This window comes from Sceloporus occidentalis, unplaced genomic scaffold (assembly GCF_023333645.1).
Source record: "Sceloporus occidentalis isolate IW3139 unplaced genomic scaffold, rSceOcc1.0.p SCAF_22, whole genome shotgun sequence".
Lineage (NCBI taxonomy): Eukaryota > Metazoa > Chordata > Lepidosauria > Squamata > Phrynosomatidae > Sceloporus > Sceloporus occidentalis.
Genome location: NW_028317002.1, coordinates 3,506,882 through 3,529,462, shown reverse-complemented (window position 1 = coordinate 3,529,462; position 22,581 = coordinate 3,506,882). Strand labels below are relative to the sequence as shown.

Here is a 22,581-nt window from a genome sequence, read left to right as displayed (position 1 = left end):
AAAATAAAAGGAATGGGAAAGGAGAGGGAGAAGGGAAAAGTTAAAGAAGTGAAAAATGAAAGGGGAGACAAGAGAGAAAGGAAGAAAGATGAGAGAAGAAACAAGAGCTGGATTCTTCGGGTGAAACCTGGACAAGTAGGCAACCCATGGGCCACATTATCTGTAGTCCTCAGACAGGAAAGTTCTGAGTGAGAATTGTTGGCAGCGGAAGTGGCAGCTATTCCCCATCCCTGAATTATACACCTTCAATCTCACACCAGACACTTCACCGGATACAGTACACATGCCCCACTTTTTCATTGTTTTCCATACAACTACTTCCACTACTACTACTACTACTACTACTGTGACTACATCACAGTTACACATTCCCAAAGCATCCCTAGACAAACACTCCAACTACCCTCAACCTCATTTTGGACCAGAGTAAGTAAATGAATTAATCTGCACACAATGACAAAAATGGCCACTATTTTTGTGGGAACGTTCATTTATACTCCCATGCACCAGCAGCACCCAGTGTTTGGAAGATGAGTTGCATTCTCTACAGACTTGAATGGACCCGATTCAACTTTATGGGGCCCATTCAAGTATTTTTAAATTTAAAATATAAATAAAAACACATTTGGATAAATCAAGGTATCCTTGGTTTTTTTTGTTGACATTTTAAAGTATGCCACCAAACACGTAGCTAAAGCCCAGGAGCAAAATGCACATTAGCCACTTGTGTATACCCATTTACATTTGTAAATTGTAAATAGGCTAGATAGTAGCATTTCTAGCTTTTTAACAGCATGTAGGATTATTTGTTGGTAAGAAGTTATGTTATAAGAATCTGTTACAAATTACTGTTCAGCAAGAGGACAGTGATGCTGCTGAAAGGTGGAGTCCAGGCTGTCCAGCCCAATCTCCCGTGTCGCAGAAAGGGGATATCTCTGCCGCTGCGAGAAATTCAGGACATACCTGTACGTCCAATAGGGTTTCTAAGCAGAACTTTTTAGGATGTACATCCATAGTACACTTAAGCGGTTTTCATATAAAAATTTTTTTAGATAATGTGTACTTTATTAATATTTTTCTTTTTTTACAATGATAGTTCACACACACTAATGTTAACTACACTCAGGCTAACATGTTTTTTTTTTCCATTTATTTTTACATATGTTTAGCTGGGTGTTTCTTTATGAAAAGGGATACCAAAACGTGGATGGCATTATCAGCTCTGTTTCCGTAAAAATGAAGGGCATAGCGATCACCAGACTCCCTAATGTTACAGAGATCTGGGATGCTCCTGATTATGTATTTCCACCACAGGTAAGTCAGTGTTGCGTACTTGGCTTATTTCTTGTAAGTCTAACTAGAAACCTGTTCTATTAATGAAATCATGTATTTCACATGTAGGCAGGTCTACTCATTAGAATGCAACTGCTTTTGAGTTTGTGTAGTCCCAAATCCCCCTGTCCTACTGAGCTCTACCAATGAGGAATGTGTGCCAGTGGGGCTGATTAAGTCTAAGGTTTGGTCAGAACCTCAAAATGTGTATAGAAAAAAAAATATACAGAAAGGGGAGATAAAAGGCATACATATTCAGGTTCCTGGGTTTCTGCTAGAATAATAATGGCCAATAAATACACAAAACAATGTAAGAATTTAGCTCATACCAAGCAAACACTATCTAAGGCATAAATATATTCTGTCACTATATGGCCAACTTCAGCCAAAAGGCCTGCAATAGGGACATGGTCTTCAGCTCTCATCGAGGAGCACAAAAGATTCCTGCCCCTGCCTGGACAAAAAGCCAGTTGGAGTCTTGGATCCTCCCCAATGACCTCAGAGAATCCCAGTACATTACTGGCCACCATCTGGGCCAGTTTTGAGCATGATGGAAACCACTGCACCACTATGGCTATAGGAAATGACAGTAAAAAATATGTCTAAAAAAAATCATGTAAGCTTGCGAGCAGGGCCCTCTCCACCAAATGTATCAGTTTGTCTTAGTCTGTCAATTCTTGTCTTGTCATATCCGTTGAATATATGTATTGTATTAAGCTCTGCGTAAACTGTTGGCGCTATATAAATAAAAGATAATAATAATAATAATAAACCTAAATTGTTCTATGTTACTTTCCGTAACTTTCTGACAATGTAGTGCCTTTCTTTACTGGCATCAGTAAAGCATTGTATTGTGCTAAAATAGTTTCTTGCTCAGTGTATATAGTTTAGCAGCAGGGGTAGAAAGGAGTTTACATTCCATCAAAGTTAGGGACATATTTGAGCTAGTGTATCTGCCACTTCCTAACATGATATCATTTCTGATCAATCTACAGGGGGACAGCTCATTTGTGGTAATGACTAACTTCATTGTTACTCCAGATCAACAAATGGGATACTGTAATGAGGTAACTACTACTACTGTATATGTTAATTTTAAAGTATTTAAATTATGGTAGATGCTTTATTGTTTCGCTTAATGACAATAAAGGTATCCTCTCACATACACCATTTCATTCATTTCAGTTGGGTTTATGAATCTTGCTTTCCATCTTTACCTAAGTTTTTAAAAACATTAATTAATTTATTAAGATGCAGGGTCCAATTTGTTGCACATTGATTGAAATAACCATCTGTTCTTTTTTGTGTGTGCCATGGTTTTGGAATATTTTGCACATGTTAGCCATTAGGCAAATAACTTATTTGTTTATTAATAAATACATACATACATATACATGTCCCTTTCTAAACAATTTTGGACCGGTAGGAGGAGACAGGAAGAAAGGGTGGCAGGGGTCGCACCGTGCCCCCTAGTTGCAACTGATGCGACCCTTCTTTTAACTCCCTGTTGCTGACTCAAACATCTCTGTTTATTGACATTGTTTTGTCAGCTGTCAGATTTTCAGGTTGTGTCTAACAGTTTTTCTGTTGCCCACCAGAATATAATAACACATCACAGTATTTTCTTCCAACTCCTGCAGCTTCCAGAAGTAGCAAAATGTACAACAAATGATGACTGTAGAGACCAAGCATTTCGTCAAACTCAAGGTATGTATTTATATGAAAGGAAGGAGTATGATTATTGATGTTTTGGGGCCTTTTATTTAAAATTAGTGAATGGGCTAGGTATATAGTTATCCTGAATTTAAGATGGAACCAAGGACTGGTATTTGTCTTTACATCAAAATGGGCAGATATCATGGCATGAATGTTTTATCTGTTGCCGAATTCAACAATAGTTCAATAGTTAAAATATATAAATGATTGTATTATTATTTGTTAGCATGCATTGTTAATTGAATAAAAGCAGCATCAATAAAATAAAAAATTAATTATCAATATCAAACTGGCTCTCATATTTGTCTTTGTGGCTTCTAATGTCTTCACTAAGACATTATAGTCACAATGATAAAATAAAAACTCAACACAGCTTGAATAGAATAAATAGAAAGCAGCGAAAATCTCATCAGCTGCATATACATATTTATTTATAGTGGCATGAATTAATCTAGTTAAGCATCAGTAAAAGGGTGCATGTCATGAAGAAGCCACATAACAAAAGGACATCAACTCATCTAAAACAGAAAAACAGAACAGATTCAATATAGAGTTTAAAAATCATATTTCTTATACCATATATCAACATGAAGATGGCCTAGAGTAATACAGGGTTCATCATATATGGTTTACATTCCAAACTGTGTTTACTGGTGTATGTGTTCTTTTTAACTGCTGACAAACAGTGGTTTTTATGAAATAACCTTGAGGTGTGGTATTATGTTAGTCTTGGAACGTGGTGCTTTTTTGCTGGTCTGTTTTTTGGCGAGAATTGAGAAAAAGCTCTGTTGCTTGGTACCATCACATGAATATACCCATGTCAATATATCTCAAGCCAAAGTTAACACTCAGTATCAGTATTTATCAATTCCTGGCTTATAGTTATAGAAAAGTGTACATTCATTCATTCATTCATCACTGCGTGTTTGGCCCAGAATGCGGATATATTTAGCGTATGAACTTATATCAAAAATTATTATGATGCATTGCTAGTTTGCGGACATCAAGAATTCAACTCACCAACTGGATTTTAGATTATGAAGGTCCAATCTTAGTGAACTGTAAAAGGAACCAGATTCAACCCGTATAATGCCTTGTTAAAACATAGTAAGGAAATGGGTAGAACATCATCTTTCTAACCTAACTATGCATTAGGGAAAATTGTTTTGCCCTGTTTGATCACAGGAGTTCTCTCTTCATTATGCATAGTGATGCTGTTGAGTTAAAGGGACACTCCAGCTATCAAATGAACTTGGCTGCTTGGTGCCTTTAAATTTCCATGTTGTCCATTTTGCAAATGAATGATTTCCCCATATACATTTTCCTCTTCTCCCACCCACCAGCTAAATTCCTTGTCCCAGGAGCGCTGCAGGTAGGAAAGTGCCTGCAGCATTCCTGGGACAAGGTTGGAAAGTTCTACCATTAATTTAAATTGGAGCACCTTCCTACTTCAAGTAGCCAATCGGTGTCAAAAAATAAGTTGGGCAATGGGGGAGGTCAGCCTCTTCTGTGTCAGGTAAGGACTTTATTTTTTTATTTTGGAAAAATGCATATTAAAGTACTCACAATATACTTGCATGTGTAATCTGGGCATATTTGACATTCACCAAAATGTGGATGCTGTCCTTTTGCAGCTTTTTTCTTATAACGCTTTCCCTAAATCTATTTTTAACAATATTTTTGTGAACTATGTGCGGTGTGAGTACGAATCTTCAATGAAGGGACATTAATTCAAGGTCTTAACCATTTGCATGTGGTAAAATCTGCCTTTTTTATCTCTTTTTATTGCAATACCACATGTTAACCAGATGAATACAATGATCCTCCATTGAGTCATTCAGGTAACAATACCAGCTGGAAGTTTTTGGTGATGGTGACCTATGGGCTAATCCCAATAATTTTCAAACACTAAACGGGGAAACTGAAATATTTAATTAGCAACCCTCTTACTTGAAATTGATTATGGCTTCTGTAAATTAATGTTCTTATATGTTCAATAAAATCCAAAGACCATGGAATTTTCTTTGTATATGAAGATTTGGGAGGCTCAACCAGTGCCGCTTTGGGGTTAAGCTTGCTATTTAGACAAAATATTTACTATTTACTTCTTAATAATCTATTGGTAGAAATGCTTGTTAATTGTTACATAATAAATACTTTCCTCCTGCAGCTTAACCTGCTGGCTGCGTGATATTGAAAAACCTTGAAAAAATTGATTTTTATATGGGGCTCTTTATAATGCATGTAGTAATATGTATGTTTATCATTATTTTTGTACATAAACAGTTGTATGATTCACAGGTGCCATGACAGGAAACTGCACAGCTTATGATGGAACAAACAAAACATGTGAGATATATGCTTGGTGCCCTGTGGAGAACGATCACCATGTCCCCAAGTATGTTTTCCTTCAATCTGTTTTATTACAGATGTTCTGTTTTTTGTTTTTTTTTACAACCAATGCAGAATTCAAAACAGAGTCTACTCAGTCAAAAATGGGACAAAACCTCTCTTTTGGTTTAGCCGGAAATCCAGGGGCATTTTTGATTTATGAACAAAGTTTACTGCCTGGTGCCGACATTCGCTCTCTCACTCTTTCTAAATGTTTTCCTACCATGTCTGCTGACTGCTTCTGTGGACCACTTCCACATATTCTTCATCTTCTATGTTCTCACTTCTCCAAATCAGGAGAGAGATCGTCAGTGCAAGCTTCCTCATTTTGCCCTCAGGCGAACTGAGGGCAATATGGCGATCCTTGCAATGACGTCTTCTCCCCCGATTGAAAGACGGGAGAGGACGTCACTGCAAGCGCCACCATATTGTCCTCAGTTGGTGCTTTCGGTGACATCCTCTTCCCCATACACCACTCTACCTCCCCCTACACATCACTCTAACTCCCCCATATATGCCACTCTGCTTCCCTGAAATTCATTATACCCCCCATACACCACTATAACTCACCCATAAACCACTTTGCCTCCTCCCCCCTCCCATACACCACTCTGCCTCCTCCCCCCTCCCATACACCACTCTGCCTCCTCCCATACACCACTCTGCCTCCTCCCCCCACCCATACACCACTCTGCCTCCTCCCCCTCCCATACACCTCTGCCTCTCTCCCCGACTCCCATACACCACTCTGCCTCCTCCCCCCTCCCATACACCACTCTGCCTCCTCCCCCCGCCTATACACCACTTTGCCTCCTTCCCCCCTCCCATACACCACTCTGCCTCCTCCCCCCTCCCATACAGCACTCTGCCTCCTCCCCCCTCCCATACAGCACTCTGCCTCCTCCCCCCTCCCATACAGCACTCTGCCTCCTCCCCCCTCCCATACACCACTCTGCCTCCTCCCCCTCCCATACACCACTCTACCTCTCTCCCCAACTCCCATACACCACTCTGCCTCCTCCTCCTCCCATACACCAATCTGCCTCCTCCCCCTCCCATACACCACTCAGCCTCTCCCCCCGACTCCCTGGTGTCTTGTGAACCTCCGTCATAGAAGCCCCAGCGGAAGTGAAGGGGAGTAACGGAGGCTGTCTGTGCGCATCGCGCAGACCCCCACCAGCTGACAGAGAGGATGATCCTCTGCAGGAGACCTGGATTCTCTGTCAGCCGGTGGGGGTCTGCACGATGCGCACAGACAGCCTCTGTTACTCCCCTTCACTTCCGCTGGGGCTTCTACGATGAAGGTCATGTGATGCTGGCGCTGCATCGTAGAAGCCCCAGCGGAAGTGGAGGGGAGAGGCAGAAGTAGTCTGTGCGCATCGCACGGACACCCACCGGCTGACAGTGAGGGGAATCCAGGTCCCCTGCAGCGTTGCGGCGGATCTGGATTCTAGTGTTATAATCCGATCTCTGTTTGAGGTCGGATTATAGAAGGAGAGGAGTTTTTCAGAGCATTTGCTATGAAAAAAAACCTCTTTTTATAATCGATAAAAATCGATTCAACTAATCGATAATGAAAATCGTTGACAATGATTTTCATTATCAATTATTATCGATTTTATCGATTAGTTGTTGCAGCCCTAGAAAAGGAAGAAGATGTGAAAGCACAAGTGGTTAACAGAAGCGTAAGTGGTTGGTAGAGAAGGCAGGGAAACATGTAGAAAGTGTGAGAGAGCGAGAGAAAAATCTGAGCTGTTTGCTTTGTTTTCGTCCAATTCATGGGGTTCTGTCCTTGGTTTTAGGGTTTTAAATGTGTGGCTGATAAGCCCCTACTGGCTTTATCTCTCACAATTTCTGTAGTTGCGGATACAATATAGTCATCGTAGGCTCTAGCAAGGTGTCCACAAATGGCACCTGTGAACAAACAGGATATAATCCATATTCTTCACTGAGAAATTGAGTAATTTACCACTTCCAGCACGTGGCCAATTTAGCCCATTATATTCACCAAGAGCTTCAAACCAGTTGCATTTGTCACGTTTGCTAACACCAAAAGCACTCACCGCAGGAGATCTTCAGAATAAGGAATCACCAGGAACTCAGGATGATCCCAACAGTGAGGAAGCTGCTGTGATAGCTGAAAATGGTGGCTACTGAGCTGAAGCAGCGAGGTGCAGAAGCAGTAGATATGGGAGCAGCCCAGGATCAGATATACGATGCTGGAAGTCAGACGAGCCAGGGGTCGGATACACAATACGGATAGTCAGCCAAGCCAGAGGTCGGATACACGATACGGATAGTCAGCCAAGCCAGGGGTCGGATACACGATGCGGATAGTCAGCCAAGCCAGGGTCAGGTACACGATGCAGGTAGTAAGACAAGCAAGGGGTCGGTAACGATGGTCACAGGCAGAGGTACAAAATCAGCAGGCAAGTGGGTAGTCAGGAAATCCAATGGTCAACCAAATAGCAACAAAGCAAACTCAAACTCAAAACGGAGATAAGACCACAACAGGGTGCCTGTGGACAGATCTGCAGGGTTTTTGAATCTGGCGCCACAGAAAGCCACGCCCTCAACAGAGCGTCAGGGGCGTGCCCTTAGACGTCCCTCTGACTCACGGCTCCAGCCATGAGAATTGACTGCTCCCCCAGTGGAGACCGGCGAACCGGTAAGTAAACCTCTCTGGGGATTCCTTAGGCAGCGAGCAGTTTTCATTCTGATCGCTGCCGAATCCCCAGATCTGCCCTCCTGCTTCCTGCACCGGCGATCGGGTTGCAAATCGCCAGTGCAGGGAGATCGGGAACTCCGGACCCCACCACACTTACGTGCTGACGTCCGCCCGCCGGAGACGGAGCCCGAGCTCTCCAGCTCGGGTCTTCGTGACCCGCGAGCGGATCGCCGCACACAAGGACCCGGACCCGCTACCGGACCCGGGACCGCGACCGGACCCGGGACCGCGACCGGTCCCGGGACCGCGACAGCATTGGCCACCACAGGCTTGGTCTCTCACAATTCCCACTGTTGTAAATTCGTCTTCTTAGCAAATCATTCCAGGAAGGAGGGTGGGAAAATTCAAGATCTCCTCCTTGCCTGATTCTGGTTGAAAAGTAAGGAAGTCTCACCTCCGGTTATATTCCTGCTTGATGCAAAGTTGTACATATGACCAGTGAAGGATACAAAGCATTTCTGCATGTATCAGCAGTCATATCGCCTTCCTCATTGGTCCAGTCAAATTAGTTTACTGTTATTTAGATTGTGATTTCAACTTTTACAATATGACCTAATTAAATAGAGCCAAGAAGAACGCATTGAGCTCTATTGAGTAACCAGTCTAGACTTTAATTGGAGATCTAGATGCCATGTTTAAAACTAGTTTAGCATTTGTGCATCTAATTGTTCAATTACATTGACTGCCCAGATGTTTTGATCTGCCTTGACAAAAGCAGTGATTTTAAATTGAAGATATCATTTGCTAAAAACTTGGTTCTAGTGTTAGTTTTTTAGACAGCTCATTGAATCATTGTATGTTTGTAATGAGATGTAATACTCATTATGGCTCTACTTTGACCTATCTTGTTTATGCTAATTCAGTTAAGTACATAGAAAGTACATTTCAAATGTCCTGTGCAAACGATTAATGCATTGCATCTCAAAAGTGCGATATTTCTATTGAAGCACACAATGATGGTAAGATTGCTTGGTGTTACCATGGTGGCTGCAAAACTGTTGCATACCTTAATGACACTATTTCTTCATTTTTTTTAGCCCCCCCTTACTTTTAGAAGCTGAAAACTTCACACTGTTCATTAAAAACAGCATCAGTTTCCCTCACCACAGGGTTAATAGGTTTGTATGAAGTATTTTTTTTTCCAATTTATAATGTGACAATGTAGAAATTATTTTAGTTTATAAAATAGAGATAAAACAATACACTTTTAAACATTAAGAAAAAAGTATACACACAATTAATAAAAAATAAATATAAATAAAAAATATTCTAAATAAAAATTAAGGAATAAAATCAACTACTGTTAAATACAGCAAAAAATGTAACAGAAGATAATATTACAGGTAAAACTCTTTAGTAAAAAATTAAAAATTAAAATAAAAATCAGCAGAAAAAATATTTAGACAGAGTTGAGTGCCTCTGTCTCAGTTGGACTGTTCATTAGGCTTTACAGGTGTATGTCGCAGTTAGACACTACTGGGGTTAAGTATTTCAAGGTATGTTTATAAAAATGGAAAGATATTCTGTCTCAGTTCTAACATCATCAAGTGGATACCTTGAAACCAGGAAATAAAAAATGAGGTTCCATCTGGTACTAATTGACGAACGATATTGAAAATGGGGGGGGGGGTCAAGTTTTTAAGGCAACCTAGTAGGGTTTCTCATGGGTAGGCTGGGAGTTAAAACAAGGTATAGAATCATCCAGCCAGACAAAACAAAAACATAATAGAAGAACACAGGACAACAGATACAGGCAAATAATAAGGGATACCACATAAATGCTTGCAGGAATTCCTGGTACTGCACTTACTCTCAGCTATTAAGATACAGAACCTTCTAAGATACAGAACACTTCTAAAACATCCACACAAACATCCCTACACATGGGACTCTTCAAGCTCCCTTTTCCTCAGGTCGACCCAACTGGTACCTGGACAGAGTTCTGTATACTTGTGCTTCTGGCTCCAGGTACATATTGGTAGCCGCCTCAGTTAATCCAGCTAATCTCGACTGCAGCTTCCTGGTCATCATGGAGCACTCCACAGGCCGGATGTCCACAAAACATACACTGTGTTCTCGGTCTGTAGCCATCTGCAAGCTTGGCTACACAGCACCAACCCTGGTATTCCATGCCCACCCACAAACCACACTTCTTGGAGTAAATATGCTTCTCCAGGAAAACTTGATTCTCACACACCCTGTACCAGATAGGGCAGAGGGTGCCCTCTGTAAGGAGAGGCACATGTCCTGCTTCCTACATCATAATCTCTCTCACGCTCTACTCGTTCTCCTAACATACACTACATTTTGCAAAACCCTCTCCCTCAGGATGTTGTCACAGCACCATGAAAAACAACCTCATTCCATGAAAAGAGGTGGAGAACCACAGAGTTGTTAAAAGTGAAGGAATTCCTGCCAGTGTCTGCAAATGGTGTTATCAGTTATCATGCGTTTCCTCTTCTAGACATGTTGGCACCAATATATTAATCGATTCCCTGCTAGTAACTATCCCAAACTTCCCCAATAAATACAATCATTATTTAAATGCATGGTAGGAATTTGGGACTGCAATCCAGCGGCAAATCCTGTAAATATAATCACTGTAAATACCACCATTCACTAAAACAGCAATGTAACATGAATTCATAGGATTACAGAACTAGTGTTGTTGTATGTTGTATTGATGTAATAGTAAATCAGATTACAACTGTGACCATCATTTACCATAACAATTATATGACAACCTATACGTATGTTAAGTTATATAATTAGTTAATGAGAGCCATGTTTTTTTCTTAAAAATATTTTTTTCTTTACTTTTTCAGACAGAATTTAGTGGAGCAAGTAACCAGTAAGTACCTAAAAACATGTCTCTATGACAAACAAAAGGACCCATTGTGCCCTGTGTTTCGTTTGGGATATATTGTGGAGCAAACAGGACAGACGTTTAGTGAACTAGCATACAAGGTATTGCATAAAAGTAAAGAATTGGTATGTATGTTTCATAACATGAAATGAAAGTATATTATTATATTATAGTCAATCAAATGCCAGAAACCATTTTAATGATGCCTAGAACTTTTCTCAACAAAAAAAAATACTAGTTTCTCATAGCTGTGAAAACTCAAGATTTTAGAAGTGTCTGGGTGAAGCCCTGCTTCCCAGGTATTCAGCTCAGTTTCTCCTTTTTCTAGGCAGAAGGGTGGCATTTGGCCAAATCTACTTCCTGCCCGTTTCCTGTCTATTTCCTGCCCACTAAAAGCCAGTTACAACTACCCTTGTTTCTACACATAACTATCCCCACCTCATATGTGACTAGTCTTTACAAAGCCACTTGCCCAGGAAAGGGAGAACCCCCAGGAATGCCCATTGATATACGTGCACTAAGTTAAATGGGCCCTTTTATAAGATCATTTTCACAAACACCGGTAGGTAAACTGGATTTTCATGATACAACAGATACTTCTAAGAAATATCTTTATTTTGGAAAGGGAGGATGAAACATTATAATATTACATATAAAGTAAAAGATGGAGTTTCTTAATGATTGGTGCTTCACACCCCAAGGAAGTTAAACCTGACAATGCCTTTGAGTGAGGGTTACCATCTTCTTGGCTATTCGAAACTTTAGAAGGCATTGTAAAACAACAGGAAAATGAAAATCCACAAAATATGCTGGTACAGTCATGCTCGTCGGTATGTCACACCTTTATGTGAACTTGCACGTTCTGAACCTAGGTGGTTACGCTCCGTTTTAAGTTTAATTCACCTGTTAGCTGGTTTGGTGTGCTTTGTATTTCTTAGTTGACTGGTTGTGCCTTATCTGTTGTACTATTTGGGTATTATCTGGTGGATGATCAAAAATATATACAGCACAGATGGGGGCGCATGTGCATATGGGAAGAAAGAATATATATAATAGTGTAAAACCGTCAAAATAAATTGAAAATGTGTGTGATGTAAATGCATTTACAAACAGTGCTGGTACAAGAGGCTCTTCAGAATAAAAAGATCTTTATTTCTTCATTAAAATCTATAACGATTAGATATCATGTATCCTAGTTATAACGAAGAGACTATTATGAAAGAGGCTGGAAGCGTCTATGTTGCTACGAAAAACACTCTGCGTTGCTACGAAACTTCATGCATTGATGGACAGATGCCCAGATGCATTTACATCACACACATTTTCAATTTATTTTGACGGTATTACACTATTATATATATTCTTTCTTCCCATATGCACATGCACCCCCATCTGTGCTGTATCTGTTTGTGAACACTGAGAGGAGTGTATATCGGGTGCTGCAGTGCGGCAGTTGGGAAGTATTTTTATACATTATATTGAAATTTAACATGTGATTGGTGTTTACTTTTGTACCTTGGGATGATCAAAAATCCCAGGTTTGCAACTGGAAGTTCATCCTTTGGGGAGAGGTGCTTGTTGGTGAATGAACTTGTTTAGATGGCACTTGATTGCCATAACAGACCTCCATTCAGAAGCAGAGAAACCACACTTTGCTATTGTCAATTAGAGCAATCCCCGTTAATCATATTACAATGTAATCTTGTTAAATGTCTTACCGTGATATAAATTACTTGTTGGTGTATCAATCATTAAAATTCATGCAGGGTGGGACAATTAACATTGTCATAGACTGGACATGTGATTTGGACTGGCCTGTGAGGTTCTGCAAGCCTACATACCATTTTCATGCACTTCATGATCAAAACCCTGTTTCAAAAGGCTTTAATTTCAGGTAAGTGTGTATTTTGCTTTATTAACAAGTATTCATGGTGTATTCAACACCAAATGTACTAATGCATCTAAACCTTACTTCATTTGGTATTACCAGCGGTTGTAAATACGTGGTTTCTGATTCAACTCCCTGACTAATTGCCAAATAATGATTGTGAATACTAGATGGCAACCATTGAGAAAACCTTAATTGAAATCATTAGAGAACAAGTTCTGCTAAGTTGTTCATGGAATACATTTTTACACATGCACTCCAGGCCATAAAAACTGTGTAGATTCCATAAGACACATCTAAAGAAATGCAGTGCAGTGAGGCAATACATCATTGATAATGACTTCACTGGTGTAACTACAGGGGTCGCATCAGTCACAACTGCAACAGTGCCTGTGCCTCTAGGGGGCCGGTGCAATCCCTGCGACCCTTTGTTTGTGGCTCCTCTTAACGCTTCAAAATAGTTTTAAAATGGCCCTTTCGTCCTGGACCGCACCCCTCCAGGTTGGAAGGGCTCTTTCTAAACTTTTGATCAGAAGCATATGTGTGTGTGAGCATGGATGCCTAATTGTGTATGTGAGAGAGAGCATGGATGTCGAATTGTGTGTGTGTGAGAGAGAGCATGTATGTCTAATTGTGTGTGTGTGAGCATGGATATCTAATTGTGTGTGTGTGTGTGTGTGTGAAAAGAATGTATGTCTTATGACATAAGCGTGTATGCGTTTTTTGAGGGGACAGCAAATTTACACTGTTATACAGGCTGTACACTCACTACTTTACATTGTAGCATAGTGTCATTTCTTCAGTGGTTGTCAGTTTGATGTGCTATCATCAGTCTTCTATCTTCATCCCCATCTCATCATCAGACATAACCCGGCTGGAACTTCGGCCAAAATGGTGGCGCTTCCAGTGACATCTTCTCCCCGACCCTCCAATCGCAGAGAGGACTTCACTGAAAGCACCACCATTTTCCCCTAACTTCAACTCAGGGTAACATGGCAGCGCTTCTGGTGACGTCCTCTCCTCCGATTCAAGGATCTAAGAGAGGATATCACCAGAAGCGCAGCCATTTTGGCAGAAGTTCCCGCCGTCTTATGTCAGTTGAGATGCGGACGAAGATAGAAGATTGAAGATAGCAGATTGAGGATAAAAGCGTGAACAGAGAAAAGAAGGGAGAATTTAAAAGATAGAAGCTGAAGAAAAAAGAGGTGAGCAGCGGAAGCGGTGGGCAGAAACGAAAGTGGTTGTGAGAGAGTGAACAAGAATGAGAGTGTGAGAGAGAGCGAGCGAGACAGTGAGAGTGAAACTAGGCTCTGAGCAATGTAGTTGATGGAAAATGTGATGGTGAATTATTGTTGTTTGCAGTGTTACAGAACTATAGTGTATTTTTTTAAACAAACATCCGTTATATTATATGCAGTGTGCTCCTGTCAGTGCGCTCTGATCTCTCCACTAAATTGTTTTAGGCAAAATCCGTTAAAATGTTAACCACTCCATGACTAGCTTCTTAACTAAATATGTTGCCGATTACTAATCAAAAATTAATTAAATCTCTCATGTGTTATTTATTAAAGGTATGCAAGACACTACAAAGAAAATGGAACAAACAAGCGAACATTATTTAAAGTATTTGGCATTCGATTTGATGTTCTAGTAACAGGAGAGGTAAATTTCATACAATATTTAAATACAAAATAACTATTTCTTTTTTTCTCTGTATTTGTATGTAGTTCTCAAACATTATTTACAAATAAAAAGTATTTAGGTATAAGACTTCCACAGAACATTCAGGAACAGTTTATACATGGACAGTTTCCTTTAGGCATCCATCATGTCCTAGCACTGGCATTCTAAAGTAGTGATGTCCGGTTCATGAACAAATCTTTCTTTTGAACCTATTCTTTTCAATGATCCGGATGAATCAGTTCCGTAGACTGAACAATTCATTTGTAACCGTTCAGTCTGTGAATCATTAACTGCAGTTGTAATATGACCCTAGAGTGAGTCATCTGCACAGCAAACAAACTCTGGGATCAGGTTACAGCTCATCGATTCACTGACTCAAAGAACTGTTCAGAGGAACTATGAGTCATCGATTCACTGACTCACTGAATCGTTAAGAGGAATTCTGATTCATCAGTTCACTGAATCGTTCAGAGGAACTCTGAATCGAACACAATTATACTTTTATAACTAAAAACAGGAGTAATCTTCACTGCCCCTAGGATTTAGATTCCCCTTGGTTTGCACCCCTTTACCTCTAACTGCACCTTAAGTTAACCTTATTAAATTAATTAAATTAACTCCTCAGTCATCACCATTAAATTAACCCTAAAGACCCCATTAACCATAACCCCTAAGTTAACCCCCACCTCCCCTAACTTTCAGGACCCAAATATTAATCTTATACTTACTGTGAGTTTAGTTGCTGAGTAGTGTGGACTTTAGTTGCTGGGTAGGAGGATTTATAGACCATAATGAAAGGGGCGGGGGGCCAATCGTCAGTGCAGGGAGGGACTGGGAAACAGTAACTGCTGTGAGTCACATTAATTGAACCTATGAATCGGTTCATGAATCTGTTCATCTCAATGAATCACTCAAAATGAACCAATTCACTTTACTGACCCGAACTTCCCACCACTATTCTAAAGGTCTCAGGCGGGGCTCTGAAGCAGCTGCTTATGCAAATCTGTGTCAGCCGAGCTCATGATTTACATAGCAGCATAGAGAGGGACTATTGCTCCCCAGTATACTTGAGTCTAGCCTACTTTTCAGTGCCCCATCCTTTCCAAATCAACTGATCTATAAAGCCAATCCGACATCTTAAAGTAACAAGTAGCTAGGAGTACATTTTCAAGCAGAGCAGTCCCCTATACATGGTATATTAATGAATGATGTTAGAAAAGGTGAATTGCATATACCGTATTGGCTCAAATATAGGCCGCACCTGATTATAGGTTGCACCCTACAAATTTGGTGCTATTTTAAAGAAAAAATAGTTTTTAAAGAAAAAATACACATTAGCGGAAAGGTAAAACACAGTATCTAATACACAGGAATACATGTACTTTAACATTTTTGGTATCTATTATGCAGTTAGTCAGCATATTCTATACATAAACAGAAATTTGGAAAACCAATAGCCATTTTAAGGTCCCCCTTAATTCATGATGCACCTTACTTATAGATATTCCCCTCTGCTCCCCTGATATGCCACTCTGCCCCCAAGATATGTCACTCTTCCCCCCAGATATGCTTTATGCCCCCTAAAATTGACAATCTGCCCCCAAGAAATGCCAGTCTGCCTCCCAGATATGCTTTATGCCCCCTAGAAATGCCAGTCTGCCCCCCTGATATGCCACTCTCCCCCCTGATATGCCACTCTGCTCCCTAGATATGTCAAACCCCCTCAGACTTACAAATGCACCCCCAGACTCCCTGATGTCTAGCGTGGGCCGGCCGGTGGATGATGCCTCTGCTGCATGATGGAGATGCACTGGCGGAAGTGCCAGCAGCAGAGGTTGTCTATGCACATCGCTGCAGCCGGTGAGCGTCTGCGCTATACGCTTAGACAACTTCCACTGCCAGCACTTCCGCCGGGGCTTCTATGGTGGATCACGGGAAGCTTATGTCAAGCTGGTGCTCCACCATAGAATCCCTGGGGGAAGTGCCGGCAGTGGAGGTTATCTACACGCATCGCACCGTCCACCGGCTGCCGGAGAGTAGGAGTCAGGTCCCCTGCAGTGCTGCGGGGGATCTGGATCCTAACCCTGCTGCTTGGCCACAGCAGGGCTAAATTAAAAAAAACCCGCCCGGTACCCAGAACTGCATGTCCCGGGGCGTTGGGCAATACAGATTGCGTATCCCTGCGCTAAACCCCGATTATAGGCCGCACCCCCACTTTAAAGACTTACAGTGGGGGGAATGCAGCCTATATTTGGGCAAATACAGTATATCCAGGATCTAGGTGCCCTTGGGTGTGCCCTGCCTAAGGAAATTGGGGTAGGTGCCTGTGATGGTTTGATTTCACTTCTATTCATGTTGATAATTACATCTGCATATACTTCTAAGGTTTATATTATTTTTCTTATTTTTTAGGAATACCACTGTTTTTGATTATTTGTATATATTTTTTTCCCTAACCAGGGACCTTAGCTCTCTGAATCTTCAGATACTCTCAAACAATTTACTCATTCTCCTCTCTCCAACATCATACCTTTCTCTAAAATTCCACCCTCTGTTTTGCTCAGATGTGATATATCTACAGATCCCTCTTGCCCACCCTCATGTCTCCCACCCTCCCATACATTGAAATCTTCTTCTTCTTCTATCATAAACCAATTTTCCCTTGTCCCTGAAGATGAGGTTAATGCTTTTCTTTCTTCTTGTCCAACCTTATGTCCCCTTTCTACTCCCTTTCTACTTAATCTGCCCCATCCTCCTTCAAGCATGCTACCATAACTCATATCTTAAAAAACATTTTTTTATGTACATGACTGATCTGTACAATTACCATACCATCTCTCTACTTCCCATCACCTCCAAGATTCTTGAAAGAATTGTTGAACTTCAACTAAGTAAGTTTCATTACTCCCATGCCTTACTTGACTCTTTTCAATATGGATTCCACTCAACATTTTACTGAGACCACCCTTACTAAACTTACTAATGACCTCCTCACTGCTAAATCTATGCTAACCCTACTGAACCTTTCTGCTGCTTTTGACACTGTGGACCACCCTCTTCTCCTTCAAACTCTTCATGGTTTTGGTGTCTGTGACACTGTTCTCTCCTGGTTCACATCCTACCGTTCTGACCGTACCTTAAGTGTCTCCCTCTCCAGTAACACTTCCCCTTCCCCTCTTGGTTGGGGTACCCCAAGGCTCAGAGATTACCAATTCATCTCAACCTTTGGCTTTCAATACCACCGAATGGTGATGCCACTCAGATCTACCTGTCCTCTCCTGATCTCTCTTCCTCTATCTTAGATTTTGTAACTAACTTCCTCGCCTCTATCTCTAATAGTATGCACGTTTCCTAAAACTCAATCTCTCCCTTCCTCGAATGCTAACATTTCTTCTACAGTTTCCTCTAATGTCACTGGTGTAATCACCTCACCTCAGTCTTCTCACGCTTATCTTGGTGTCACCCTTGACTCAGACCTCTCATTGACCCCCATATCCAGTCTGTATAAGAAAAAAATGCTGTCTCCATCTTTGCATGCATTCATCCCTTCCTAACACAAGATGCCACTAAGGCTCTTGGCCATGCCCTCATTATTACTATTTTAACCCTGTTTTAGCTGATTTCCCTCATCCTTCTTGCCCCTCTATAATCCACCATAAACGCTACTGCTAGACTTCCTCACCCTACACTTTATTAACACCTCTCTTGAATGTCTATCTGTGCTCTTTAGGATTATTTTTTAAATACTTACTTTCAAAGCTGTTCATAGTTGTTCCCCTACTTAAATCTTCTCATGCATCTCTAAATACACTTCTATCCAGTCTCTCCACTCATCCAATGATCTCTGTTTATCCTCTCCTCCCTCAAGACCTACTTCTTTAAGGATGTCTACAAACTTACATGTGTCCTTCCTCTCATATTCCTTAGCTCACCTTTCCAAGTATCTTTCCTACCGCTTATGTAATACTAAATCCCTCTCAATTGTAAGCTCCTTTGAGCAGGGCCCTCCTCACCTGTTTCTGTAACCAAAATTATAATGTTACATACAGTATTACTTGGTGTATGTCCTGTTTACCCAATTTACAGCGCTATGGAATACAATGATGCTATATAAAACAATAAATAATGATAATAATTTAGCATAGCAGGGAATACTTTACAAGTAATCTATAATTTGTACTGATGTTATACAATGGTGAAAAATAAATACCGGTATATATTCTCCTGTGGCTTTTAAACTTATTTATTCATCGTATAGGGAGGACAATTCGATATTATTCCAACAATGACAACAATTGGCTCAGGAGTTGGAATTTTTGGTGTGGTGAGTACAGAGGACATTATTCTACTATCTGTGTTTATTACCATGTTAAGTGTCATAATGACAGTTTTATCATAAAATTGTGCTATTTGTATAGTTATACATATTTGTATGCACACACACAATTGAAGGATTTAGTTTTGTATATGTGCACCAATAAGGGCAACAATCCTCTTATACACATATTTTGACATATTAGATATATAATATAATATAATATATTTTTACACAATTATTTTGTTTTACCACAATTGAATTTATAAACCAATTTAATGTTCTTTCTAGACTTGTTGTGAATTTTAGGGCTTTATATCCCTGTGATACTCACAACAAACAAGGGACATCGTGGGAGGAAAGGGTGATATGGGTATTTGCGGTCCAAAGATTGATTGTCCCTCCTAATCAAGGACCATTGGGAGATATGGTTATGTACCTGTACTATCCAGATGAGATGTACAAGCAACAGTATATGATACAGACACAACACTGAAGCACAGGCATACCATGCAGATATGCACCACCTGCCATCTTATTCTTGTCTGACTTTTCGCTGTCCCCATCTGATGGCAGGTTAAACTGCTTTTACATGCCCACAGTCTCCAACCTGTGAGCTACATGTATTGATTCTTTTGTTACAGACATTTATTCACCATAGTGCTGATGATACAGCCAGATCTGTGTTGATACTCTAAACGTGTGCCACATATTATGAGTTTTGGAGCAGTAGGGATCCCGGATCACCCCAATAGGCAGTGATGTATCATGGCCTAGACCGAATAGTGTGAGCACAGCCTCTATGGCTGCATTAGAGGGTGCTGTACTGTGTGCTGGGATGTGACATCATAGCCCAGTGCTCAGTGTCTTAAAGCCACGGTGCAAATTTCAACGCAATGAAGATGTGGAGAATAATATGTATAATTTAATTTAGTATTAATATGTTTAATTGATAATTAGATGTTTTTGTTTTAACTATGTTTTAATTGGGCATGTTGCTCATAAAGGCAAATACATGCTTGCTGGCCAGAATGAGAGGATAGCAAGCATGTATTGATAGGTTAGTCAATAAACGACACAACATTACTATAGCACACACACGAAATGAACTAGGTGCCGGGCCGTGTCTGCGCAGAGCACAACTTTTCAGCAAAGAGAAAATGTCTTACTTCTAATTTGGGATTGTTGATTATTCTAATATCTTAACTTCCAGAGTAGTATTGTTTACTATTTACAAACTGGTTTGCATTGGTACTATGACAATGGAAATGGGAATCTACTATTATAAATCTATATTATACTTTTTCTTTTGTTTTGATACATTCAGGCTACAGTTGTATGTGACTTGATGATGTTACATATTCTTCCAAAAAGGAACTACTATAAAGAGAAAAAGTTCAAATATGCAAAAAATGATAAAAAGGTAAAGGGGATACTGGTCCTTTCTTTTGTTTACAAAACAACTGTAATGTGATGACATATCCTGTATTTCATAATCACAAGCACTTTACCCAGCATTTTAAAATATACCGTATTTGCTCGATTATAAGATGAGGTTACAAGACTTAGGTCCAGATCCCCCGCAGCCTCTGCTGCTGCCGGCACTTCCTCTGGGGCTTCTATGATGGAGCGCCGGCATCACATTACCTTCCGGTGCTCCACCATAGAAGTGCCGGCAGCAGTGGAGGTTGTCTGTGCGCATCCTGCAGCCGGTGAACATTTGCAGGATGCACACAGACAACCTCCGCGGCTCCCGGCGCTTCCACCGGGGCTTCTATGGTGGAGCACTGGTAGGTCATGTGATGCCGGCACTCCATCATAGAAGCCCCCGCGGAAGTACTGGCCACCAGCAGCAGAGGTCAACATTGCACAGAACTCCACCGGTTGCCCCACTAGACACCGGGAAGTCTGAAGCACGGGTCACAAGTAAAGGGATGCACTGGTAAGTCAGGGGAGGGGTGAAGAGTCGCATTGGGGGGGTTCTGGAGGCAGAGTGGCATAAAGGGGGTTACAAGGCATATCAGGGAGGCAGAGTGGAATATAGGGGGTTAAAATGCACATAAGGGAGGCAGAGTGGCATATAGGGGTTATAAGGCATATCTGGGGGAGTGGCAAATAGGGGGTTAAAATGTAAATAAGGCATATCTGGGTGGCAGATGTGCATAACTGGGGCAGAGTGGCAAATAAAAGGAAATAAAAACAAAAATATAATTTTTCTCAATCATAGTTCTATTAAATATGAAAAATAGTTTACATGTGAATTCATATTTACTAGTAAACCTTTTTTTCCAATAGGGTCATCTTATATTCAGGCTTTTTCCCCCCGAAATTAATATTCAAATTTTGGGGGGTTGTCTTATAATCAGGGTCATCTTATAATTGAGCAAATACGGTATTTCACTCTATTTACTAAAATGCTGAGTAGTCAGTGTCATTGTCAATTAATTTAACCCTTACTACACTACAGTCTAGTTATGGTACATGCTCTTACATCACTCACAAAGCAAGTCTCACAGAATGCAAATTGCAAGAGAAGTCATGCAAATTCAATTTACTTGCATGTCTCATCTTTCATATATCTTATACATTTAATGTTTATGTTTTATGTTGTTTTTGTGAATTGCAAGTGAGGTCATATGAGTAGAATAAAAAAAATATTTAAAAAAAGTAATAAAAATAATACAAAAGTAAATGGGGTCCAGTATGTAGTTGGGTGGGGGGGATAATTATAGTATTTTGTGCTTATCTGTTCCCCCCACGGCCATCCTGTGGTAAGTGAGATGTGGAAGTTAACCACATAGATAAAGCTATGGAATGCACTACTATGGCCCACCGGCCTTAGAACCTTTTAAGAAATATAAAATAAAATGTAATTCCAGAATAAAAAGAAGAGCACATCTCTCTGAAAAAAACCCACTGTGCTCAATGGCAGGAGGCTCCAAGTGATCCAAGTGATTACAGAGTGCATTGCATCCTGTTTTGTCTATAAATGAAAGTCTATTTCACCTATACCTTGATTTACAGTGTCCACCCTCCTTGCCTCCAACCAGAGGATGGACCCCAATCCCTGTCTAGGGGATTTAGTGGTAGAGGGGTAGGCAGAGCTTATTTGATTGTATTAAAGTGTTATTTTGTTTTTTTATATTTACCTTAACTCCCTCAATACAACAGGACAAAATATCCTAATTATACCTTAATACCCTATCCCAAATGATATAATCAGTGTATGGGTTATAAAACTCTACAAACTTTCATAGCTTTCAAACATAAATGTAATAGTTTAGTTGCAGTGCCACCAAATGGTGGCTTATGTTATAATTATATAAGTCTGAACCTCATCCTAAGAAAAATTTTTAAAGAACATTTTTCTGATTTTGGGGTAGGTTCTCAGGAATACTGTGCAAAGCAATGTTTTATTTTTATTTATTTGTTTATAGATGTAGTGAGTATGGTAAAAAAAAAACAGTTTTAAAAAAACAACTAAAACTTGACCCAATCTTACTCATCAACTAACAAATGAGACTCCTAAAAGTTGAGGTTTAACAGACAGATACCTTACTTGGATGGGTTTCTCATTTGATTTTCACAGCAGACCCAGCATGGTAATTTAGCAGACTAATAGAAGAGAAGAATATACCATCACTTACTTTGTGGTCTAGTTT

General features: G+C 40.3%; 1 protein-coding gene across 1 annotated transcript; it reads left to right on the top strand.

Annotated features, from left to right (window-relative positions):
• The first annotated feature begins 283 nt into the window (after positions 1-283).
• LOC149300897 (P2X purinoceptor 1-like) lies at positions 284-22,356 on the top strand. Its single transcript, XM_089484468.1, has 12 exons — positions 284-426; positions 1,170-1,314; positions 2,328-2,399; positions 2,973-3,039; positions 5,350-5,446; positions 9,205-9,285; positions 10,993-11,134; positions 12,800-12,927; positions 14,493-14,583; positions 18,863-18,928; positions 20,247-20,324; positions 22,303-22,356. Exons 1-12 carry the CDS (start codon positions 284-286, stop codon positions 22,354-22,356), a joined length of 1,164 nt encoding a protein of 387 aa, XP_089340594.1.
• The last annotated feature ends 225 nt before the right edge of the window (positions 22,357-22,581 follow it).